The sequence below is a fragment of the Corythoichthys intestinalis genome, chromosome 3 (assembly GCF_030265065.1).
Source record: "Corythoichthys intestinalis isolate RoL2023-P3 chromosome 3, ASM3026506v1, whole genome shotgun sequence".
Lineage (NCBI taxonomy): Eukaryota > Metazoa > Chordata > Actinopteri > Syngnathiformes > Syngnathidae > Corythoichthys > Corythoichthys intestinalis.
The window spans coordinates 30,557,240-30,583,901 of record NC_080397.1 but is presented as its reverse complement, the minus strand read 5'-3'; the positions used below and the strand labels follow the sequence as shown (position 1 = coordinate 30,583,901).

The 26,662-nt window shown below is 40.3% G+C and overlaps 1 protein-coding gene across 2 annotated transcripts in view; it reads right to left on the bottom strand.

Annotated features, from left to right (window-relative positions):
- Nucleotides 1-771: 771 nt before the first annotated feature.
- The window catches only part of grk5l (G protein-coupled receptor kinase 5 like), a 47,973-nt gene continuing 22,082 nt past the window's right edge, over nucleotides 772-26,662 (bottom strand). The window contains exons 2-16 of one of the 2 annotated variants that reach the window (XM_057831485.1): nucleotides 23,451-23,546; nucleotides 23,227-23,339; nucleotides 15,101-15,178; nucleotides 14,866-14,963; nucleotides 14,615-14,707; nucleotides 13,498-13,561; nucleotides 11,869-12,009; nucleotides 11,586-11,776; nucleotides 11,250-11,287; nucleotides 9,179-9,268; nucleotides 8,894-9,102; nucleotides 8,669-8,806; nucleotides 6,187-6,324; nucleotides 4,087-4,218; nucleotides 775-4,008 (exon numbers count right to left, since the gene is read on the bottom strand). In XM_057831485.1, coding sequence (XP_057687468.1) covers nucleotides 3,925-4,008; nucleotides 4,087-4,218; nucleotides 6,187-6,324; nucleotides 8,669-8,806; nucleotides 8,894-9,102; nucleotides 9,179-9,268; nucleotides 11,250-11,287; nucleotides 11,586-11,776; nucleotides 11,869-12,009; nucleotides 13,498-13,561; nucleotides 14,615-14,707; nucleotides 14,866-14,963; nucleotides 15,101-15,178; nucleotides 23,227-23,339; nucleotides 23,451-23,546 — 1,703 coding nt within the window. In that variant the 3' untranslated portion in view covers nucleotides 775-3,924. Of the gene's footprint in view, nucleotides 4,009-4,086; nucleotides 4,219-6,186; nucleotides 6,325-8,668; nucleotides 8,807-8,893; nucleotides 9,103-9,178; nucleotides 9,269-11,249; nucleotides 11,288-11,585; nucleotides 11,777-11,868; nucleotides 12,010-13,497; nucleotides 13,562-13,654; nucleotides 13,728-14,614; nucleotides 14,708-14,865; nucleotides 14,964-15,100; nucleotides 15,179-23,226; nucleotides 23,340-23,450; nucleotides 23,547-26,662 lie in introns of those variants that run through there. The other variant, XM_057831486.1, reaches the window with a different exon arrangement.

The following is a 26,662-nucleotide window of genomic DNA, read 5'->3' as shown; positions in this document are numbered from 1 at the left end:
CCACTCCAGAATGTGTATTTTGTTCTTCAGAAAACATTCTGAAGTTGATTTACTTCTGTGTTTTGGATCATTGTATTATTGCAGCATCCATCCTCTTTTTAGCTTCAACTGTCTGACGGACGGCCTCAAGTTTTCCTGCAAAACATCCTGATAAACTTTTGAATTCATTCTTCCATTTATGATTGCAGGTTGTCCAGGCCCTGAGGCAGAAACGGTGGGGATGAGGTGTTGATGTTGGTGAGCTGTTCAATTTTTCCTTCACACATGACGTTGTGTGTTACTCCCAAACAATTCAACTTTGGTTTCTTCAGTCCACAAAAGATTTTGGCAAAACGTCTGTGGAGCGTCCAAGTGCCTTTTTGCGAACATTAAACGAGCAACAATGTTTTCTTTAGACAGCAGTGGCTTCCTCCTTGGAGTACTCCCATGAACACCATTCTTGGCCATACTTTTACATATAGTTGATGTGTGCACAGAGCTATTGGACTGTGCCAGTGATTTCTGTGAGTCTTTAGCAGACACTCTAGGGTTCTTTTTTTTTTTTTTTTTTACCTCTCTGTGTGTTCTGTGCTGAACTCTTGGCGTCATCTTTGGTGGACGGCCACTCCTTGGGAGAGAAGCAACAGTGCCAAACTCTCTCCATTTGTAGGCAACTTCTCTGACTGTCGATTGATGAACCTCCAGACTTTTAGAGATGGTTTTGTATCCTTTCCCAGTCAAATCAACAATCCTTGATTGCAGGTCTACAGGCAGCTCTTTTGACCGAACCATTATGCACATCAGACAATGCTTCTCATCAAGAAATTTCTTAAGAAGTTTGTGTTTTATAGTGGGCAGGGCAGCTCTAAACCACTCATCATTGATTGGGCACACACCTGACTTAAAATGTTTGGTAAGAATTGGTTTCAATTGCTCTTTAAGTCTTCTTAGGCAGAGGGTTCACTTACTTATTCTTCGCCCTTCTGTCATTGTTTGCATTTTTTTTTTTTTTTTTTAGTTTAGTTTATTCACATATCGTATCATGGTACACACAAGAACATGGTCATATATACAAGCAGTTCATCTGACAAGATGCATGAAAGGGACACTCCGAATAAGCTATTTAAAGGTTTTAGTAGGGGCCCAGTCAAACAACACACACATACACACATCCATACACATACTTACAATTAACTATTGGAAATTTCAAAATTCTGATTACATCGGATTTGACATGTGATACCTTAGGAATGTTATTCAAAGACAGCATATTAAGCATACATAGCAAGGAGATGAGTTTTCAGTTTTTTCTTAAAAATAGAGATGGAGTGTGACATTTTAAGTGTTTCGTCCAGTTCATTCCAGATCTGTGGTCCTCTGCACACAATGCCAAAGCGATTGCATGCTATCCTCATTAAAATATGAAAACTTGTTTGGGTGGTTTTAATCAAAGCAGACACTGTATTTTCACTTTCGTTTGATGGTGATTTTATGCAGAAATGTGAGCAATTCCAAAAGGTTCAGATACATTTTCATACCACTGTATGCAGAACTATTTTTAGATGAGCATGATCAATATTATACAGTTAATCATACATGAAGTTGTTTGATTCCACTCAAATAACTTGTATTCACATATCTTCATCTTATTTTTCCGGGATAGGGCCACGGGGCCAACATCTTAAAAGTGACCTTCCTTTCTTTAAATTCTTTGTCCTTTTTCAGGTTTGCAAGACAATTTGCTATGGGAAAATGTCAAGGTCATTTTCCAAGCTGTTCTATTTGGTGGAGTTCGCTCACCTCTGAAAAACGCTGTTTTAAAAAAACATTTTTTTTTTCAATTAAAAGGCGATGCACTGATTTTTACCTATCTTATGCATTAAAGTTAAAATTAAAAAAAAAAAGAAAGAAATTGGGCAGGTTATTCCAGACTTTCCTCTTCCTTGTCACCTTGCCCAGTCTATCATTAATTTTGTTACAGCATTTGGTTTGGCGTAAGTGCAGTTGCTTCATAGTGGGGTGGGCGTTTTTCCTCTTCAAAAACCATATTATATGCATCAGTCAAAACAAGACACTAATAAAAAATATGGCATGTTAATGAGGGCATTCTCCTTCCTGGATGAATTAGAATTGGTATTTGAACAGCTCTCTTAATAATTCTACTTAGATTTTAACATTATGAGACAAAAACAAGTAACTCAAACGAAAGCACAAAGTTTATTAGGACTTGAAAGACACAGTGGGTTTGGCTTTCACATGCACCCAGCAACCCTCCCACAGCCATTCCTCACTTCTTGTTATTTGTATTAATGTGTTCTCAATGACACAAAAAGACAGACAGTCATAGATCACACAAGTGCGTATGTCTGTGTGGGCATTGTCTGGGAGGTCATGCAAACAGGGAGGCACTTCAGTCTGATTCAGAATTTTTTTTTTTCATATCAAGTACACAGGTATAGGGACTTAGGGATCAAACTTGGAGAACTGGGGGATTAAATTACTAAATGTATCTCCCAAAATAGCAAAATAATGTTCTTGGGAAGGAAAAAGGCCAAGTGATTCGTCCTTCTTAATTGGCTGTGCTGCTGCAGGAAGGCCACTGTTTTTTTTTTTTAATATTATATTTCGTTTTTTTCCGGCTTTGTCCTCTCCCAGACATAAATGAAGTGGACCAGATAAATAAAATGTAGATAAGACCAACCATTCAGTTTATATCCTTGTTGATTCTCAGAAATATAACAAGATGAAAAGCCTTTAGACAAGACGAGGCATTAAAAATACAAAAACCAGTACATGTAAAAGTGAGGCAGCAATATTATTGAAATGTAAAAGGCATAAAGGGAACAAGAACACTTAAAATTTTCAGATGCTGTAACTAAACCGTAGAAAAGATGCAGTGCATGGTGTTACCCATGCAATGATGTGCCTTGAGAGGTAAAACAGCATGACATTATTTTAAATTGTGCAACTTCTACGTCAGGCTGAGTGCATGTGTTCCTCTCCACATCACAGGGTGGCAAAACCCCTCATATTTTCTAATTCTAAAGAGTATATTTGTCACATAATGTCCTCTAAAGTGACACTGTAAACTGAGGGAGATACCTGTGCTGTATGGTATACAATAACATCAGTGGAATGAGGTATGCAAAAGCAGAGGGATACAGCTGTCCATACATACACTTGTCCATGCAATGACAACACACCACGAATCTCACAATGCTGTAACGGATGTGTTTGTATGCGAGCTATATGATATGCCTGCAGGTTCACGTATAGAAAAAGTGTGTTTTATACAGAGCTAACAGCTCACATAGTGACCCCACATGATTGAAATGACAACTTCAGAGTTCAGACCACAAAATCAACATCACGCAACTGATCTGTAATCTTTGGCCTGAGTGAACACGAGGCGATGCTTCACATGAGCTGAGGTTGTAGACGAGGCGGTCTGTTCTGAATGCTAAGGAGTAATGTGAGGTAACACAGGTGGGAAATACAGAGAAGAGACTATCAGTGATACACAGATGTTGACACTGGAGATGGGTAACTATTGGTACAGGCCAGGAAGTCAAAGAGTATTTTTGGAAAATCAAACATCAAGGGACCCACTTCCCTATTCCTTGTGGTGGGTTGTTATAATACAATGGATGCCCTGAAAAAAATATTAGCTTAGTTACTATCCTTTCATCGATACAAGTGGCTCTGTTCTGTAGTCCAACGTTCCTGAGGGTAAGAGAGCTTGTCCAAAGTACTTCTCAAAATGTCTCTGCCCACCCCCAACCCCCCCAAAAAACCTGGCCGCATACCTGGGCCAGGTCAACCTCACCTAATGGGTTGACCCATGAGACTTCAGACAGTCTCAGGACCCAGCTGTGGACTAATTAGCAGCGGGTAAAAAAAAACTCAGGGCGTCATCCCTTTGTCTCCCACGCCGTCACCGCACCACTAGGGGGCAGAGTTAGACATAGAGTCCACAGAGTTCACGCTGGAAGACTGCACACGGCTGTGGGAAATGGACACTTCTGGGTGCTAAACCAGCCGGAAAAAGAAATTCCGTTAGATTTACAATTTGCATCATGGAACACATGCTTGATTGTTTCTACGTACGTGCCTCCTGAAGATCCTGTCCAGCAGGCTGCGTCTTGGGGGTTCCGGAGGTTGACTCCAGTCGAGGTCCGGGGGTCTCATCCCTTGAGGGCCAAACACATTCAGATCTCTGAAACACTCCGTTTCTATCATCTGGAGAAGAGAGAAGACCTTTTTGGTCTTTTTCAAGCATTGGCTCCATTGTTGATGAACAGAGATTAAAATTGTTTAAACTGTTTTCAAATGCTCACAACACATTACTAATTAATAGACAAAGGAAATGCAATTTTTCATAGACTTCTTATCTTCACTCTTTGAATGGAAAGTGACTTTAAATAACTTAACCGTATAAATACCAGCGTTACTGTAATCTGATTACTTTCTTTCAGTAACGAGCAATCTAATGAGATCATTTTTCCAAACCAGTAATCTTATTAAAGTTAGTTTCCTTAGTGTCTGTGTGTTACTATTTTGTACTTGCCTCATAATGTATCATAAACATGAAGATACTTGACAGGGAAGCTTGGTCATTCTCTGCGCCCCGCCTGCCCATAGGGGGCTGTGTGACTCTGCTTCATTTATTAGATATCGGTGGGACTAGTGAAACTCTCACACGTTTTCGAGCACAATGCGGATTTACATTAAAAAATTACGAAATCTGGACCGCATACTAACAAGAAGGATTGTCTCAGGAGTGATTTGTTCGAGGATTCAAGGTAATTATTATATTTTTCGTACCATGCATGCATTTTGAAACGTTGTGAAAAAAATAAATCGGAGAAATTAGCCGCTCCATACCTCGCAATATTTACGTAAAATAACCGTCAACTGCCAGGTTTTTGCTTTTAACCAAAAATCGAGACTGGTTTACGTCTAGCTATCTATAAAGAATTCAGTTATTTAAGCATTTATTCACAAGACTTTTCAATGGAAAAAGGCATTGTGGCAGCCCCCTTATCATAACAAAGAGCTAACAGGCTAGTATCATTCTTAGACATTTTTACGTAAATTAAATTAAAAACGCCCGGGTTTTTGTTGTTGTTGTTGTTGTTGTTGCTTTTAACCAAGAATTTAGACTGTTTTACGTCCATATCAATAAAGAATTCAGGGATTTAAGCATTTATTCACAAGAATTTCAACGTAAAAAGCTCTTTGCTGTGGACTTGTGGTAAGACGGCGCCACAGTGAACTGAAAGACGAGCCGCACATTCGAAATATTTACGTAAAATAAATGCTACCTCCATGGTTTCTTTTGCTTTTAACCAAGAATCAAGACTGTTTTACATCCATATCTATAAAGAATTCAGGGATTTACTCATTTATTCACTGCAATTTCAACGTAAAAACCTACACCAACCCCTTCGCCTACAGCAACAAGCAGATCTTCGTCTACTTTGACCCCATGCACCTTTGGAAGAACATCTACAGCAGCTTCCACAACATCGGCTTTATGGTGCTGCCCAGGTGTCCTTGGGCTGAAGTAAGTGGCCAGCATTAGTCACTTTATAAAAAAGATGGACCAAAACACCTATCTTTCTAAAACAAACATGTTTTTTTAGGAGCCTGAGACAATGAGGATGGCCCGATTCTCAAGCTGGAAGGTGCTGGCCAGGTGACAGAACTACAAGTCTGTCAAGACCGAGTCTAGGATGGGAGAAAGGAGACGGCGAGGAACAAGGACTTGTACAAGTCGAGGTGACCAGAAAATGCAAGGCATAGAAAAAGGCTATGTGATTGTTGAAAGACGAGGCTCACATCCTAGTAACACTACATCAATAATTTGCACTGCCTGAATTATAGGTCTGTCTCATACGCATTTTATATTTATGTTTATTTAGATTTCATACTTGCGCGTCACTTTTGAGATTTTAACTTATCCTGCATTGCAAAGGGATGCTCTGCAATTGCATCGTATTACTGTATAATGATAATAGTTAAAAAGTAATCTGTGACAACACTGCCAAATACAAGGACATCACCTTTTCTCCCCTTCAAAAAGGTGTCGTCAATGGCAAGCCAATGAGTTAAAAGAGTGCCCTATAAAGGGTTAAGTCATATGTTCTGCAAAAAATATTTCATTAAAAAAAAAAAAAAAAAAGTTACGTCAAGGCACACACTTACCTCATTCTGCCATGGGATGGAAACACTGCCTGTTGCAAATTTGGAGTAGAAGTCATTGTCAGTTTGGTCCAAATTTACTCCCTTGACTGTGGAGAACTGCTCGATGTCCAACACATCTTTGCAGTAGACTGCCCGAGGCTGTAAGAGGACAATGACAATGAAAATGATTAGAGGAAATGCCATTTCTGTCTTGATCTCAATAAGAAACTTGAAAATTAGGGCTTGTTTTTAAAAGGGCCACCACCCAGCAGCCATAACATTGGGTATTATCCATTAAAAGCTTTGCTACAGAGGCCAAATTTTTAAAGACACGGATAAAAACTAACTTTTACAAAAGCATATTGGCAAAGGTAGCTTTCTTTTACATGAAAAACACATTTTCAAAAAGCATATATTTTTATTTAAAACAAAAACAACAACAACAAAACAATCAGGCAAAGACGTAAACCATAGGTGTCAAATTCGAAGCGCGGTGGTCAAATATAGCCTGCGAGAGCAAATCATAGGGATTGACTTCAGGTTTCTTGCTAAAATACTAAACTGTAGATTGTTATCGCTTTTAAAAACATAGGGACTTTTCAAGAATATTATGGTTTTTACTGCCTTCTGATTTCATAATCAGATAACAATCAATTTGTTGTGTATATGGAACAATTCGAAGTGATCACTTATTCATTATTAAGGGTGTAACAGTATATCAAAATGGAGCTATATCGCAATACTTTAGGAAGGTTATCGATATGCTCCTGCCAAGGTTCGATATATCGTTTTAAAAAGGTTTCACTGTTTTAAAAAAAAGGAAACAGCAACACGTAGATACCAAAATCTTACACTAGAATAGTGTCTATGTTAGCTTAACATTGGCTGCCATTTACGGCACTAGAGGTCCAATTCATTTCGACTGGGAGTGGTTGAACGAATGTTCGTTCATTCGCCCCTTCCAGTCAAAATGGATTGGGCATCATTTAGCATCGTCAATGACACTGAAACCAGAGCATTCACAGCCAGTCTTCCCGGCTTTGGGGGCATTTATATGTAGGTCTCTTCCTGTTCATTTTGAGTCACTTACTATTCATTTTGGGACATTCCCAGATCACTTCCTGTTCACGAAACCAACATCAACAGGAAGGTACACAGTAATGCCCTAAAATCAAAAGAAAGTGACTGAAAATCAGCAGAAAAAGACCTAGAATGCCCCCAAATTAACGCATCGGCTGCAATTGATGGCGGCAGACGCCCAGTCCGTTAGAAGTGGGAGGGATGGCGGCCACCCTTCCAGTTCAAATGGATTGTAGAATGATTTCCTGAACCATGTATAGATAATTGATGTCTCTATATCACGAGATAATTCATCATCAATCATCAATCATTTACAGACTGCTTTTGATTGTTTACAAATATCTCTTCATAACCACAGATTAGTTTTAAATGCTGAAAAAACTAAATACATGGTTTTCTCCACTTCCACCATTAATGATAATGACTTACCCAGAATCAAGTCCCTAAATGGTACTCAAATTGCTCTCACTGATTCATACAAATACTTAGGAATTTGGATTGACAGTAACTTATCATTCAAAACTCATATTCATCATCTAATCCGTAAACTTAAATTCAAACTTAGCTTCCTATATAGAATCGAAGGCTGTCTGTCAATTTCTAACCGAAAAACCATTGTGTTATCTTGTTTTTTTCTGTTCTTGATGATGGGAACATCCTGTACTGTCATGCAGCTCCATCAACTCTTCAGCAGTTAAACCCGGTCTATCACAGTGCACTACGTTTCATCACCAATGACAATTTCTGCACTCATCATTGTACCCTTTATCAAAACGTTGGTTGGTCTTCACTACAGTCAAGAAGAAATATCCACATCATGTTATTCATCTATAAGGCTTTATTGTGCAAACTTCCTAACTACCGCACATCTCTCCTGTCATTCAAATCCAGTAACTACAAAACGCGATCATCCAACTACTTAACCCTAAACATTCCACTCACACGCACTAATGTTGGCAGAACTGGCTTTAGCTATTATGCTCCTCTTAAATGGAACAAATTGCAATCTACTCTTAAACTACAGTCAATCATTCATCTTGGTGATTTTAAATCTCTTTTGTCTGATGTTTTTACTGATTATTGTAACTGTTTCCGTTAGTGTATTTTGTGTTGTTTGATATTTGTGAATGTTGCTCTGTGCTCAGGCCTCTCTTGTAAAAGAGATATTAATCTCAATGAGCCTGCCTGATAAAATAAAGATTTTAAAAAATTGTTATCGTGAGCCTTGTATCGCAAATCATATCAGATCATATGGTGAGGTACTTATAGGTTCTCACCCCTATTCATTATTCATTTATTGGTTCACAGTCAATATTGGCTTATACTAGGGAAAAACCACATATGATGTGGCTGTCAGCAAAAATGAGTGACATGTAAATGATGAACCACCGTAAAACAAGGAACACTATATCAGTCTACTCACATCCGGCACAAAAGGAGGCTCAACTATTCCAGCTTCTAGCCTCTTGAAGTTGATATTTTTGAAGAAAGAGTGAGCTTTGACGTCTGCTGCTCTGTCCGCCTGGCACCCGAGCCTCTGCTTTGGGTCTTTGGTGAGCAGCTAAATAGTTGGGAGGAGAGATGAGAGACATGAGTCACATCATTCACTCTCAGTTCACACGGAAACCTCTTTCTACCAAGCCCTCACCCTTCTACAGATTTCCTTGGTGTCCTCTGTGAACTTGTCATTGTACTCTTCTTCTTCCTCTTGCACCCTCCTTTCCACCTCCTCCCGCTTCACTCGCTCTTTGCGGGCACGGAAGGGCGATCGCCCGGCGGTCATCTCGTATACGAGGCAGCCCAACCCCCACCAATCAGGACTCATTCCATACTTTTCATTGTTGATCACTTCTGGAGCTAAACATAAACAAAGTGGTTGTCAGCTGAACAATTTCCATGTGTAAATTGACACGTTGATCAGATTGATACTTACCCATGTAGCCCACTGTGCCCACCCTTCCTCTGATCAACTCCCCTTCAGGCACTTTAATGGCAAGACCCAGGTCGGAAATGCGGATGTGTCCTGTAATGCAATAATAATGCAGGTATTAATGTAGGAATGATAAAATTTACATGGTAGCAATGAAAAGAAATTATGCTACTGTGCAAAAATGTCTTAACCTTTGCTCTATTTAGTTAACAAATACAATACAAAACAAAACACAATAATCCATGTACTTTATGCAAGAATTGAACCAACGTTCATTCACCCCTCTCAGTCAAAATGGATTGGACATGTAGCGCCGTCAATGACTTAAGGTTGAACTACACTCAAGTATTTTCAAACTAGATTTTATCATGAAGTCAACAATTTGATATTGTGTGTGAGTGTTTAACCCCTTCAGACCTAAGCATGCTGCTGAAAGACATGACGCTTTCGCGTCTCTAAACCAATCAAACACTAAATTTAGTTGTTACTGTCACTTCTGGGAGATGATTGGATGAAACTTTACCGATGAAAATCAAATAATGAGGTTTAGCACGCCCCCTTTGCTATTTTTGGCTCTTTGAAAATGGCTGACCAAACGCAACTTCAAAAAGGATAACGTAAAGTGCTCATTTCTCACTACAAACACACTAACATTAAAAATAACCCATAACCGACCACCAGACCGGGGGTTTTGGTCCTCCTTCTTGGTGTGTTGCAATTATAGAGGGATCACACTCCTCAGCCTCCCTAGTCTATTCAGGGTCCTTCGGGAAGTCGAATCTTGGATTCAGGAGGAGCAGTGTGGCTTTCGTTTCAGCCGTGGACCAGTGGACCAGCTCAACACCCTCGGCAGGGTCCTCGAGGGTGCATGGGAGTTTGCCCAACCAGTCTACAAGTGTTTTGTGGATTTGGAGAAGGCGTTCGACCGTGTGCCTCAGGGAGTCCTGTGGGGGGTGCTCCAGGAGTACGGGGTACCAAGCCCCTTGGTAAGGGCTGTTTGGTCCGCATTGCCGGCAATAGTCGAATTCGTTCCCAGTGGGGGTTGGACTTTGTCACCGATTCTGTTCATTATTTTAATAGACAGAATTTCTAGGGGTTTGGTAACCTCAGCATAGCATCTCTGCTTTTTGCAGATGTGGTGCTGTTGGCCTAATCAAGCCGTGACCTCCAACTCTCACTGGAGCGGTTCGCAGTCGGGTGTGAAGAAGTTGGAATGAAGATTAGCACCTCCAATCCGAGACCATGGTCCTCAGTCGGAAAAGGGTGGAGTGTGTCAGGGACGAGATCCTGCCCAAGTGGAGGAGTTCAAGTATCTTGGGGTCTTGTTCACGAGTGATGATAGGAGGGAGAGGGAGATCAACAGGCGGATAGGTGCAGCGTCTGCAGTAATGCGGACTCTGCCCCGGTCCGTAGTGGTGAAGAAGGATTTACCAGTCGATCAACGTTCCTACCCTCACCTATGGTCACGAGCGGTGGGTTGTGACCGAGAGAACAAGATCCCGGATACAAGCGGCCAAAATGAGTTTCCTCCGCAGAGTGTCTGGGCTCTCCCTTAGAGATCGGGTGAAAAGCTCGGTCATCCGAGAGGGACTCGGCGTCGAGCCTATACTCCTCTGGTTGAGGGGAGCCAGCTGAGGTGGCTCGGGCATCTGGTTCAGATGCCTCCTGGACGCCTCCCTGGATAGGTTTTTCGGGCATGTCCCACCGGCGGGAGGCACTGGGGACGACTCAGGACATTGTTTGAGAGATTATGTCTCTCAGATGGCCTGGAAAGGCCTTGGGATCCCGCCGGAGGAGCTGGTTGAAGTTGCTGGGGAGAGGGAAGTCTGGGCTTCCCAATTAAAGCTGCTGCCCCCGCGACCCGACCCCGGAGCAAGCGGAAGATGATGGTTGGATGGATGGATGGCTAACCAATAAAAGCATGAAATATCCCCGAAAAAAAAAAACTGCACTTAGTTCTGGTGTTTGAGTAGAAAAAAAAAGCGCAGATTTTTTTTGCCCAGCAGAAAAAATGCAGGTCTGAAGGGGTTAAAGCCACTAAATCCAGAAAATCAGATTTTTTTCCAAAACCCACCATTGTCATCAAGTAGGATGTTCTCTGGTTTCAAATCTCTGCAAAAAGGATATTCACACAACCCCAAATTAATATGTATTGCTGAATAAATCAGTTACAGTTTTGATCAGAGGTTAACATATAGTCATCATGGGCATGCATGTTATTATTATTATTAAATTATTTATATTAACCCAGGGTGGGATGATTATGTAATTTCCTCATCCAAAGATGGCCAAAAATGTACATAAGGGTTGAAATACGCATAGCAATGACCCGATGCTTCTGATCTACTACAGGATGGATATTTATATAAACCTCTGATCTCAACTCTAGACACACTCATTAGATTAGTACCTGTAGACAATGGATTCCCTATGGAGGTGTTTGAGACCACAACAGATTTGAGCTGCATAAAACTGGACCCTGTCTTTGTCAAAACCTGGCGTGCCCATGTTGTAAATGTGAAACTTCAGGTCTCCACCATTCATGATGGTCAGCACCAGACAGAGAGCGTCTTTGGTCTCATAGGCATATGCTAAACTCACCTGCAGATCAGTCAAACATGTATAGAACATGTTAAAACGGTTACATTGGTTTGGACACAACCAATAATTGATGTTTTTTAATGTTTACTCACAACAAATCTGCTGTTAACTTTCTCCAAGATCTGCTTTTCATTGAGCGCCATTGACTCTCCTTTCCTCTTCTTTATTCTCTTTTTCTCTAGCTTCTTGCAGGCGTACATTTTTCCTGTAGCTCGAACCTGACAGGCGCACACCTGAGACAAACAAAAGTGCATCACACATTATTCACATCCCTTACATAAGGAATGTGTTGTCACTTCATTTTACTGTGTGGACCAAGGTGTTATGAAATCTGAAACTTGTGGAAAATATCTCCAGAATATTTGAAGTTAGTACAGTGGGGCAAATAAGTATTTAGTCAACCACCAATTGTGCAAGTTCTCCTACTTGAAAAGGTTAGAGAGGCCTGTAATGTTCAACATGGGTAAACCTCAACCATGAGAGACACAATGTGGAAAAAAAACAGAAAATCAGATTGTTTGATTTTTAAAGAATTTATTTGCAAATCATGGTGGAAAATAAGTATTTGCTCAATGCCAAAAGTTAATCTCAATACTTTGTTATGTACCCTTTGTTGGCAATAACAGAGGCCAAACGTTTTCTGTAACTCTTCACTCTTCGCTTGGTGTAAAGAAATCAACTGTGGGAGCAATAATTAGAAAATGGAAGACATTAAAGACCACTGATAATCTCCCTCGATCAGGGGCTCCATGCAAGATCTCACCCCGTGGCGTCAAAATGATAACAAGAACGGTGAGCAAAAATCCCAGATCCACACGGGGGAACCTAGTGAATGACCTACAGAGAGCTGGGACCACAGTAAAAAAGGCTACCATCAGTAACACAATGCGCCACCAGGGACTCAAATCCTGCACGGCCAGACGTGTCCCCCTGCTGAAGCCAGTACACGTCCAGGCCTGGCTGCAGTTCGCTAGAGAGCATTTGGATGATCCAGAAGAGGACTGGGAGAATGTGTTATGGTCAGATGAAACCAAAATAGAACTTTTTGGTAGAAACACTGATTCTCGTATTGGGAGGAGAAAGAATACTCAATTGCACCATACCCACTGTGAAGCATGGGGGTGGAAACATCATGCTTTGGGGCTGTTTTTCTGCAAAGGGACCAGGACGACTGATCTGTGTAAAGGAAAGAATGCATGGGGCCATGTATCGAGAGATTTTGAGTGAAAATCTCCTTCCATCAGCAAGGGCATTGAAGATGAGACGTGGCTGGGTCTTTCAGCATGGCAATGATCCCAAACACACAGCCAGGGCAACAAAGGAGTAGCTTAGTAAGAAGCATTTTAAGGTCCTGGAGTGGCCTGGCCAGTCTCCAGATCTCAACCCCATAAAAAAATCTATGGAGGGAGTTGAAAGTCCGTGTTGCCCAACGACAGTCCCAAAACATCACTGTTCTAGAGGAGATCTGCATGAAGGAATGGGCCAAAATACCAGCAACAGTGTGTGAAAAGCTTGTGAAGAGTTACAGAAAATGTTTGGCCTCCGTTATCACCAACAAATGGTCCATAACAATTTACAAAGTTTTGAGATGAATTTTTGGTATTGACCAAATACTTATTTTCCATCATGATTTGCAAATAAATTCTTCAATTAGTGGTTGACTAAATACTTATTTGCCCCACTGTATATTCTTGATAAGAGTATGGAGTAGTATGTCTCACCTCTCCAAAACCTCCTTTGCCCAGCACTCGGTATTGTCTGAAAGTGTCTTTAGTGATTGGTTGCCTGACAAAACACAGACACAGGAAAACCCATTAATACATGCTCATGTACTGTATTATTGATTAGGGCAGAGATATTATCTGCAGAACTCAATACCATCCTGAGTCTGTTTCCTGTGCACAGGGTGGGGCCTCTTGCGTGCAATTTGACTTTCCAGACAACGGATATGATCAAGGATGCTCTGAGAGCCTGCTGTTTACTCGGAGCTGCATCTGATACGCTGCTCTCTCGGCATCAGACATGTTCCTGCCAAAAGTGATCAACTCCTATTAGGAGCGTCCACAAGTCAGTTGTTGTCTTCTAAAACCTGCTTGTTGCACCTTTGACTTTTTGCCAGTATAAAAATACCACTCTTTACAGGTAGTCATGTTGTAGCTCTGTTTTTGTATGTATGTTGTTATACAGTTGTGTATCAAAACTTTAGGGTTAAAAAAAATGCCACTGGAGACTCATTCAAAACATTTCAGCAAAGTATAATCATGTGTTCATTGAAGGCTTTTCATCCCACTGAAAGAAGATGGTCGCCCAAAACCTGTTGGGTCACAGAGAATTGATCATGTGACTGGCTACGCCACATCCTACAGCGTAGAAATTTGAAAATATATTTTAAAAACGAAACAGCTTAAAACCTTTTGTGTGATGTTTGAGTGTTTTTCGAAATTCAGAAGTTTCCATTACCTGTGTTTCATTGCAAAATTTCAATTTAGTGAATTACTGGGGGTAATGAAAGCGCATTTAGAGTCTGTCCACTGGGACTGCATGTTTCTTGACATTTTCATCAAACAGAGGTTGGACACGACATCAAAACCAGTTGGAATCTGAAACAACACATCGCTAAACCTACCTGAAATAGCCAGTTTGTCTTGTCACGGCGTGGAATTTGAGATCAGTAAACTGTGGGATCATGGCTTTTGTGTTTGAACTATTATTGTAGGCAATTATAATCACTTTTTGGGGAACATAAACCATCCACTGATATTTTCTATCCACTGTCTGGCACGGCCCTGTTGCTCTGCGAATACCAGGGTCTGCCACATCAACTTTAAAGAAACTGACCTCTCCAGCATCTTCCACTGCAGGAAGCGGTCAAAGTACATGCTGTTCTCAAAGTCTGCAAATGGAGCCCCGCTCAGGTAGTCGTGGACAGCTCTGGTTCCAAACACAACAGATCAGGCTCAGTCATCACAGTAGCATGTAAGTCAATACACTATGCATTGTTGAAGTGAACATGGGGTGTGCACATGTTAGGAAAAACAGGTGAGAATATCGGGGAGATGAGACTACATGAATATGGAGTAGTATCTCACTTTCGGCAGTTGCTGAAGATCTCCTTACATGGGCTGAGTTCAAGGTTCTCTCGGCACTGATCTGCAAAGACCTCTGCAATGTCCACACGTTGCGGTGACTACATCAACACACGCATGTACAATACTCATTATCAATAAACACACTCCACATACAGGACTTTAGTCTACACAATTAATGTGTAAAATATATAAAAGGTGTGTAAAAATTGGAGACCAACAGGTCATAATAACTCACTTGTTTGGAAAGAAAGGTCTTGATAATCTGGTCCCCTCTGCTTTTTCTTTTTTCATCAGGCGTCACCTCGTAATCTTCCTGTACGAACAAATTACTCTAATGATTTACAACACCCAGAGAAGAAATTCATTCACCAATGTCTTGGTGAAGCTGTAAACAAGTCAGGGGGGCACAAAATGTTTTTAATAACTTCCCATTGACGGTACTAAAAGTTGAATCTATTTGAACTGGGAGAGCTGACAGTGAATGATCGGTCTATTGTTGTCAATGACATTGAATGAGTTGGCAAGAAGAAATACATGCCAAATGACATAATAATCATAGCAGGAAAAGATCTTTGTTTGAATTAAACTTGTTAACTGCAAGAGCGTACGCACTTTGCGTACTTCTGGAAAAGTACTTAAATTTTAATTTTATAAAATGAAAAATTAGTAGCACTACTCACAAACTTCATGAACATTATAGTAGATGTTATGTATTCTGTTCAAATTGTGACATATGATGTGTCTCACCACTGCAGCTTAAATTATGTAAGCATGTCAAAACAGAACATAGTTTGACATTTAGCAGGATGATAAAACTTTAGATTATTATTTAGAAGTAGAGAACTGTCTTTAAAAATCAGTGGATGAAGTACTCACATTTTTTAATTAAGTGAAAGTACAGATACAGATGCAAAGATTTACTTAAGTAAAAGTACAAGTATCGAAGGAAAAAAAAATACTCAAGTAAATGTACAAAATTACTTGCTTTAAATTTTACTTCACAAGTAAAAAGTAAAAGCATTTTCTCCCGATGCAAAAATGTAATATGTGTGTGCATATATATATATATATATATATTAGGGCTGTCAAACGATTAAAATTTTTAATCGAGTTAATTACAGCTTAAAAATTAATTAATCGTAATTAATCGCAATTAATCGCAATTCAAACCATCTATAAAATATGCCATATTTTTCTGTAAATTATATATATATTCTGTAAAATAAATTGTTGGAATGGAAAGATTAGACACAAGATGGATATATACATTCAACATACGGTACATAAGGACTATAGTGGGCATTTCACTCTACTGTCATTTAAATCTGTCTATGCTGTCCTCACTCCGAAATGTCTACTTTTTCCAAAGCTAGACAGCTAGTGAACGACGCCTTAATAATCAGACTTCTTCCTTTTTCATCTGATTTATTAATAAAATAGCCTCAAACCATTGTCCTCTTTAGACCGTCGTAAAACTACAAAAAAAGTACACAAGCATTGCATTAGCAACAATGTTAGCTTAGCACGCTATACAGGTTCACTAAACATAAACAAAAAGCGTCTCATACAAAAAATATCACATTTCGCTTACTAACATAATATGTACATTCTTTACAACAACCATACTTACGGACAAATCTTGTCCAAGGATCATATAACATTACAACGTAGGCGTCAGCCCGAGACGTCGTGCAGCCATATTGAACTGGCAAGAAAACAATAAACCATGTCGCAAAGCGACCACAAGAGTTCGCTGTTAGACAGCACAAAAAGCCTTGCTGTAAAACTAAGCAAAAGGCAGAATACTGTCTGAGCAGGACATGTGCGTTAATTGCGTCAAATATTTTAACGTGATTAATTTAAAAAATTAATTACCGCGCGTTAACGCGATAATTTTGACAGCCCTTATATATATATATATATATATATATATATATATATACACACACACATTACAGTGGGGCAAACAAGTATTTAGTCAACCACTAATTGTGCAAGTTCTCCCACTTGAAAATATTAGAGAGGCCTGTAATTGTCAACATGGGTAAACCTCAACCATGAGAGACAGAATGTGGGAAAAAAAAACAGAAAATAACATTGTTTGATTTTTAAAGAATTTATTTGCAAATCATGGTGGAAAATAAGTATTTGGTCAATACCAGAAGTTCATCTCAATACTTTGTTATGTACCATTTGTTGGCAATAACGGAGGCCAAACGTTTTCTGTAACTCTTCACAAACTTTTCACACACTGTTGCTGGTATTTTGGCCCATTCCTCCATGCAGATCTCCTCTAGAGCAGTGATGTTTTGGGGCTGTCATTTGGCAACACGGACTTTCAACTCCCTCTACAGATTTTCTATGGGTTTGAGATCTGGAGACTGCCTAGGCCACTCCAGGACCTTGAAATGCTTCTTACAAAACCACTCCTTTGTTGCCCTGGCTGTGTGTTTGGGATCATTGTCATGCTGAAAGACCCAGCCACGTCTCATCTTCAATGCCCTAGCTGATGGAAGGAGATTTTCACTCAAAATCTCTCGATACATGGCCCCATTCATTCTTTCCTTTACACAGATCAGTCGTCCTGGTCCCTTTGCAGATAAACAGCCCCAAATCATGATGTTTCCACCCCCATGCTTCACAGTGGGTATGGTGTTCTTCGGATGCAATTCAGTATTCTTTCTTTTCCAAACACGAGAAGCTGTGTTTCTACCAAGAAATTCTATTTTGGTTTCATCTGACCATAACACATTCTCCCAGCCCTCTTCTGAATCATCTAAATGCTCTCTAGCGAACCGCAGACGGGTCTCGACGTGTACTTTCTTCAGCAGGGGGACACGTCTGGCAGTGCAGGATTTGAGTCCCTGGAAACTAACAGGAAATGACCTGTAAATGCCCTAAAATGAACCGCAAGTGATCTGTAAATGTAATGTAAATGCAGACAGAATGACTGTGAATGCTCTGGTTTCGAATGAACGAACGTTCCCAGTCTAAACGGATTGGGCGCCGTGCACCATCAATGCAGCCTTGGAGTTAACTGAGACACTATTATGGTGGAAGATTTTGGTAGCAACTTCTTGGTTCCTTTTAAATTTTTTTTTTAGACATTGACACATTTTTAAAATGATATCTCAATTCTTGGCAGGAGCATATCGATAACCTTTTGGGATACAAAGTATCACGATATATCACCATTTCAATATTTTGTACACCCCTACAAACATTGGCGCCACCAGGGGGTGGCCACGGCCACCCCTATAAATTGGTTGGCCACCCCACTGGCCACCCCGCTTGCCAGTATATCGTTAGATTTTTGTAGCATCAGTTATGCATTTCATCCCAAATGAATGCATTTATTTTGTTTTGTTAAATGTAGGGCTGTCAAATTTATCGCGTTGACGGGCGGTAATTAATTTTTCAAATTAATCGCGTGAAAATATTTATTGCAATTAACGCGTTCGCGGTGCGACTCACTCACGCATTGCCGCAAACAGCCTACAATGGAGCCGTTTTACTTATATACACTGATCAGAGGCAGTGTCAAGTGAGTAGATACAAGCATTAATTGGGGCCGTGCTTTTAATTGGCAAAAGCTTTGTCATCTCTCCCACAGCAACTATAAATATTGTGGGAAGCGAAGTGGGGAAGAATGACAGGAGTTGATCTTTTTCTTAACGCCCTGTGGTGTACCTAACGCAAAGATATAGCATTTGCAGCCACCACACACAGTCATGGTTGCACCACTTACCTTCATGCATTTGGGCAGAACAGTTAAGTCGCTACAGTATCATTTACTGAAAGCTCAACAAATACACTAGATAGCAATATTTAGTCAAAATATACAAACTCACTTTTATCCTTTAAGAATTACAAGTCTTTCTATTTGTGGATCCCTTTCACAGAAAGAATGTTCATAATGTTAATGCCATCTTGTGGATTTATTGTTATAATAAACAAATACAGTACTTATGTACAGTATGTTGAATGTATATATATCAGTCTTGTCTTATCTTTCCATTCCAACAATAATTTACAGAAAAATATGGCATATTTTAGAGATGGTTTGAATTGCGATGAATTACAATTAATTAATTTTAAAGCTGTGATTAACTCAATTAAAAATTGTAATCGTTTGACAGCCCTAGTTAAATGTACACCTTATGCCTAATATCTACATAACACGATAAAACAGAATTATTGTGGAACTCAAATTGTTGACTGGACAGTTATGGACTATGCACATTAAATCATTAGTAACATTAAATATTACACAATACACCAAAGTATATCAGTAGCCATGTCCTTACGTCTTTCTGATAGTTTTCCCCTGACCTTTTTACTACAATAATATAATGAAAACCTGAAATTACGGCTTTTAGTTTTGGCCAAGATTTTAAGTGGCCCCATCTGGCGACCCCTATGAAAAATTTCTGGAGGCGCCACTGCCTACAAAACATATTTTCAGCGAATGTATCCGGTTTTAGTGGTGTAAAACTGCAATGACTCATTTGTTTTATCAATAATTTGATCACCTTACAACCCCAGCAAACTTCACAATACCACACAAAACCACAAAACATATAAAGTCAATAGAACCCGAAAGGAGCGTTTTAACGATTAAATATTACATTAGAAGACACATTTTCAAATGTAAAGTTATCTTTATCGCAAATCCACAAATCTCAAGAGAATTAAAATCCCAAGATTTTCACACAACCGACGTCAGTGAATCACGCACTCGTTGGAGTTTCTGCCTTTATTTAAAGCTTACTCACAGCGCGTGTGTCACAAGTCTGGATGGAAGAAACAGCGTAAATAGAAAGTGTGCAAGTCTGGGCAGTTGTGGGGAAAAAACACTGGGAAAATATGGCCTAAATGCGTGTGTTGCTGTCACTCTCAAAAACATATGGTGCACTTGGCTCGGTGTCTATACATATGCTGCGATTCACACAGACCGTCATGACTGTGTGCACGTATTGGACATCTGACAGACATGAAAAGAACTCTGACGTAGGAGTGAGCACAACTTAGAATGAGGAAAATGCAGGCTGGAGGTAAACGAGGCACTCCCGCTACACACTGGCCTGACACCGTCTATCAGTGGCTTTTTCCCCCCAACAAGGCCCTATGTTGCCTGGCAACCACACAGAAAACACGGCAGGATTCCTCGAGGTCCTGGAGTGTCATAGTGTGTCACACCAGCGTCACCATCTTTCCACTATAAAAAACACACACGCTCACACACGTATACATACAGTACATACACACATAAGCCTGGAGATTTAGTCTTTAAAAAGCAGCAGCGTCACTGACACTTCAGAACAAGGCCGATAGGACATACAACTTTTGTACACAGTCGGTGCATGAATTATTAAGTACACCAGTCAGGTGCCTACAAATTGAGGCCGTTGCACAAAATGTCAATGAGGTGAACAATATATCAGGAATATTATACAGTGTTATGAGACAATGGTTTAAATTAAGAGAAAAAGGTCTCAATTTTTTCACCTTTAATCTGTCTGTATCAAATAAATTGGCCTTTATGCTCAAGATATCCTTAGTCACTAGGCCAAACTGTTAACTTCATGTGACCCAAGTTACACTCTAAAACGTGACCGTTTACAATCAGCCTAAAAGGAAAGATGCCCCTTTAACCTTTTGGAAGCAAAGGGGGATCCAACACGCATGCATAAAATGCTCGCGCCCTTTCTAGTGGAACCCCTGACCACATTCCTTCCTCTGTCGCACAGACTAAAAAGCGCTCTCTTCCAAAAGGGAACACTCACTCTGTTTCATAGCTTCCTATTTAAAAAAAAAAAGTTAACTCCTTCAGACAAGATCAGCCAAGTGATAGGTATTTAATATCAAATGATTAAGCAACATAATAAAATAGATTTATGCTAAAACATCCTGACCAAACTGTTTTTTTCTTGTTCATTGATTTGGGATCAAACACCCGTCTGAGTTTACTGTAATTTCCGGAATATAAACCGCTAATTTTTTCCTTCATTTTGAATCCTGCGCCATATAGTCCAGTGTGTCTTATTTGTGGATTTATTTGGGTTAATAGGTCACACTTTATTTGATAGCGGCGTCATAAGACTGCCATTAGACCGGCATAATTATGACATTGCACTATCATCGTTACTAATGAATGCTTATGACGGTTATGATTTAGTGATGGTCTTATGACAGTCTTATGACACCACTGTGAAATAAAGTGTAACCAAATAGCATAACTAACAATTAATGAAACAAATAGAACAGTAACTGAGGAAATAATAAGCATAGAAAATGAATTTTGATTGTAATTTACATCTGTAGCGCTGCAGTGCATGCTAGGAGACATGTTGGACGACAACCGTGTTGACAGCAGGTGGCAGCAGAGGTTGACTGCCTCCCTCAAGGGAGCAGTGATGGCCAAATGAAATTTCTTGACCCAATGAAGCTTTGCAGGCAATTGGTTCAAAGCTTCATTTGGTCTTATGACAGTCTTATGGTGCCGCTGTCAAATTAAGTGTTACCGGTTAATATCTTTTGGTGTAAGTATTCCATGATACAGTGAGGAGAGCTGCGGCTTATAGTCCAGAGCGGCTTATCTATGAACAAATGCCATTTTCGTGTCAAATTTGGTGGGTGGGGGCTTATAGTCAGGTGCGCATTATAGTGCAAAAATTATGGTAATCATCTTTATTCTGAGTGGGGATGCAAAAAGGAGGAGACATAAAATAGTGGTTCTACTTGAAGGTAGATAAAATCGTACACAAAAAAAATCAAATTTACATACATAAAATCTACAAAAGACTATAGATATTAAGTGAAAAGCAATAGACGACTTGTATAGTGCTTTTCTACCTCGAAGGTTATCAAAGCGCATTGACAGTACTTCTTCATTGAATTACTGATGACGCAGCATCTGGAGCAACATAGGGTTCACTATTTTATTCAAGGACATTTCAACATAGTCACCAGGGCGTGGGAAACACACCCATAATCTTCTGGTTGGAAGATGACAACTCTACCACTCAGCCATGCTGCCCAAAAATGAGATATGACACCCACTGCAACTGGATATTTGCGCCCTGTGAATGGCCAGTAATCGGTTCAGGGTGTACCCCGCCTCCTAACCATAATCAGCAGAGATGAGTTCTGCAATGGATGGTAGCGCTCAGCTAAAAAACTTTCAGTTCGAAATTTGCATCCTAAAGTTGTGTTTGAGCTTGCTTTGTAAGCTTATTCATTACAAGCATTAAGGGAAAAAAGAAAACAAAAAACATAAGAAAACAAAATTGCTTGCTTTTGAGAAGCTTTCACTATATTACAGATATTATCTGTTCAATGGGGTCAGATGTCCCTTTATTTGAATGAAGTATGGTTGTTAACTCATTACCAACCACTGACAACATTAGACATCCAATTCAATTAAACAGAAGCCTGGCTGTGAATGCTCATGTTGTGTTATGTTTTTTAATTTTAAATTCATTTCATTTTTTTTAAAGTGTCAATAAAATATCACTTTTACCATTCTGTTTTTTATTTTTTAATCAAACATTTTAGGAATTAAAAATTAAAAGCAAGAATATTTACTATTAATACTTTTGAGTTTAAAAAATCATATTTACAGTTTTTTCCTTTTACTGTTTTCAATTAAAAAATTTAAAGAAAAAAAAAGTGAAAATATTTACTGTTCACTCTAAAGTTGCAATTGATGGCAGTGGTGTATGCAGGAATTGGATGGTGCGGTGGGACACACAACATCATCAGACATCAGATATTCTCGGCAAAGACACTTGAACGTGTCGAGTGGGAGGTGCTCCTTCTGGACGTGGAACAGAACGCGATTAGGGGTTTGCTTAGTGGGGTGCGTTTTCCGGGGTAGGGGGTCAGTTGAATAATCAAGACTCTGTTATTGGTCGGCTCTTTCTTGTTGCATCTAATGCAAGCGCATTGTTAGACAGCAATGTAATTGAGTGCAAGCACTGCAAAAGGTGAACGTTTAAATAACTGAACCTAGTAGTACCAGTGCAAGGGGCGTTATATCTCTTCAGGTTGCCTGGCAACCTCACCATGATGCTATGAATCCAAGAAGTTGCTGTATTATTACTAAAAGAAAAAGGCTGGCATGCCTCTAAAGTGCTTCAGTGTGTCCCCTTTGTTGCTAATCTTAACTTACGGTATCTTCAACTTTTTTGTTTTTTAATTGTAGACACTTTAAACTGTTCCAGTTGTCTCATTGGCACTAAAATTGTGGTAATTATTTAAAGGCTGAGGTTTCCCCACATTTTAATAGGTTGTTAGGGGAGGGCTTGTCATAAAAAGAAGCTCTCCTATGAACTTATGCGCTCATGTACGTATGCCTACCATTGCATCCAGTAGCTGAATGCAGCGTTGCAGTTTTGGTCTGGTCTCACAGTAAAGACGGAAGAGCTGCTTTCCAATTGGCTGTTTCTCACAGATGCTGACATAGTCCTTCTCTACAAAAAAAGAGGAAGACAATATTTGTAGAAATAAATATTAATATTACAAACACACACAACCAGACATACTTTCCCAACATTCAACCAGCATGAGCTAACAAACCATACCGATGCTGTTGCCCAGCTCAGTGCACTGACTTATGTGGGGGAAGCGAAGGATCTCCTTCCATTTTTTGCTCCTCCCTTTCCGCTTGCCTCCTCCACCTGCAGCGAGAGCAAAGTAGGTTTTCTCAGTAAAGTGCAAATGAAGGACTACAGAGAGCGAGAGGCAGGGTGGGGTTGCTGAATGCTCGCCACCGAATGAAATCATAGTCTCGGTTTGTACACCATATATAATTCAAAGATTACGTTGTGCTTCCTCTCGAAAACTCTGGGCTTTCTGATTACTTTTTCCCAGCAGATTTTCTCAATGGGGAAGTATCTGCGTGTCCTCACAGACAGAGGCCTATTCTGACCCTCTCAGTTCCCATCGCAGGGAAATAGTGAACATGAGATTGGATTCCGCTGCTGTGAATAATCAAGCATCAGCTTGCTTCTGCATCAACAATTTAAATCATTCACATCCCCCTCTTTTTACTATTTAAGATAAGTGATCCATATAATATGCTAATATTTGTGACTAAGCAATTTCCTACTCATTAGACTCATTCCTTGGAGGGATACAAGACAAATTGTGATTGTGTTTTATCAACTCCAGCTGTTGTGTCCAGTGTCTTGTTTGTCTGTTTTATTGATTTATATCCTGTCTCATAAATTGGCCGTGAATTCCTTAAACTTTTAAGTGCAGTGGAAAATGACTGCAAGGCCACAATATTGCAAGCATGAGAACAGGAAATGCAACGACAAGCAAACATCTTTAAGTAATAAGCCTGGAATGTGAGCGGCAGCACGTCATACTGGAGCCTCCGAGGAAAAGCTTCAGCACTTTTGTCTTCACATTACCGCTTCGTCCTCCCCTCCTCTGCTGTTCCACTTCATCAGTGGAATTTAACTTCCCCAAAGTAGGTAATGTTATTACTGGCTTCCGCTTTTTGTTATTGTTTTATGTGCAAATTTCTGAGTACATAATCAATGACCACAGAGTAACTTTGGCATATTAACATACAGTGGGGAGAACAAGTATTTGATACACTGCCGATTTTGCTGGTTTTCCCACTTGCAAAGCATGTAGAGGTCTGTAATTTGTATCATAAGTTCTCTTCAACTGTGAGGGACGGAATCTAATACAAAAAAAACAGAAAATCACGTTGTATGATTTTTAAATAATAAATTTGCATTTAATTGCATGAAATAAGTATTTGATACATCACAAAAATCGAACTTAATATTTGGTACAGAAACCTTTGTTTCCTATTACAGATACCAAACGTTTCCTGTAGTCCTTGACAAGGTTTGCACACACTGCAGCAGAGATTTTGGCCCACTCCTCCATGCAGATCTTCTCCAGAGCCTTCAGGTTTCGGGGCTGCTGCCGGGCAACACGGACTTTCAGCTCCCTCCATAGATTTTCTATCGGGTTCAGATCTGGTGACTGGCTAGGCCACTCCAGGACCTTAAGATGCTTCTTACGGAGCCACTCTTTAGTTGCCTTGGCTGTGTGCTTTGGGTCGTTGTCATGCTGGAAGACCCAGCCACGACCCATCTTCAGGGCTCTCACTGAAGGAAGGAGGTTGGCAGCCAAGATCTGGCGATACATAGCCCCATCCATCCTCCCCTCAATACGGTGCTGTCGTCCTGTAGCCTTGGCAGAGAAGCAGCCCCAATACATGATGTTTCCTCCTCCATGTTTCACGGTTGGGATGGTGTTCTTGGGGTTGTACTCATCCTTCTTTTTCCTCCAAACACGACGAGCCGAGTTTAGACCAAAAAGTTCAATTTTGGTCTCATCCGACCACATGACCTTCTCCCATTGCTCCTCTGGATCATCCAGATGGTCAGTGGCAAACTTCAGATGTGTCTGGACATGCACTGGCTTCAGCAGCGGGACCTTGCGTGCGCTGTAGGATTTTAATCCATGACGGCGTAATGTGTTTCCGATGGTTTTCTTCGAGACTGTGGTTCCAGGTCTCTTCAGGTCATTGACCAGGTCCTGCCATGTAGTTCTGGGCTGATCCCTCACCTTCCTCATGATCAGTGATGCCCCACAAGGTGAGATTTTGCATGGAGCCCCCGAACGATGCGGATTGACCGTCAACTTGAACTTCTTCCATTTTCTAATAATCGCTCCAACAGTTGTTACCTTCTCACCAAGCTGCTTGCTTATTTTCCTGTAGCCCATCCCAGCCTTGTGCAGGTCTATTATTTTATCCCTGATGTCCTTACACAGCTCTTTGGTCTTGGCCATTGTGGAGAGGTTGGAGTTTGTTTGTTTGAGCATGTGAACAGGTGTCTTTTATACAGGTAACAAGTTCAAACAGGTGCAGTTACTTCCGGTAATGAGTGGAGCACAGGATGGGTTCTTAAAAAAGAACTAAGAGCCGAAATATTTACTAGTTGGTGATGTATCAAATACTTATTTCATGCAGTTAAATACAAATTTATTATTTAAAAATTATACAATGTGATTTTCTGGATTTTTGTATTAGATTTTGTCCCTCACAGTTGAAGAGAACTTATGATACAAATTACAGACCTCTACATGGCTTGCAAGTGGGAAAACCAGCTAAATCGGCAGTGTATCAAATACTTGTTCTCCCCACTGTAACACTGAAATTATTTTCACAAGAGGCCAAGAGGACCAGGGTCCGGTTGGAGCGCTACCTTGCAACAACACTTGCATATAACTTGAAGAGGTTCAGTATTCACACTGCACCAACCGAACTTTTCCAGTAGCCTCGCGTAGACGAAAGGCGCACTCATTGATTGGAAAAAAATTAAAAGAGGAAACACCTCCCTCCTCGGAGGGGAGGGAACACGGAGCGTCACAGCAGGTGCTTGTATTGCAGCATAAGCGCACCCTGGTCCGCTTGCATTCAAAAGCGAGACCAGTGTTAGTTTGTTTGGTCCGAACAGAGTTCGAATGCGTGTTCACATTTACAAAACATAGCGGACTATCTGAGAAAATGAACTCTGGTCCGTTTTGAACCAGAGTTCCAGAATTCATTTCACGGTGCTATTGTGAAGGCATCCTAAGGCGACAGCTCAACAACCGTCCTACTGTAGAAACGGCTTTAATGTTACTTAACCCTTTCAGGGACAACGGTCACTACAGTGGACATCTATTCAAAAGTTGTCATGAACTTAACTCATTCAGTCGGGCCACAGTGTTAGTAAAATTGGGAAAAGGATGTTGAAAAAACACTGGTTACACATCTTCAATT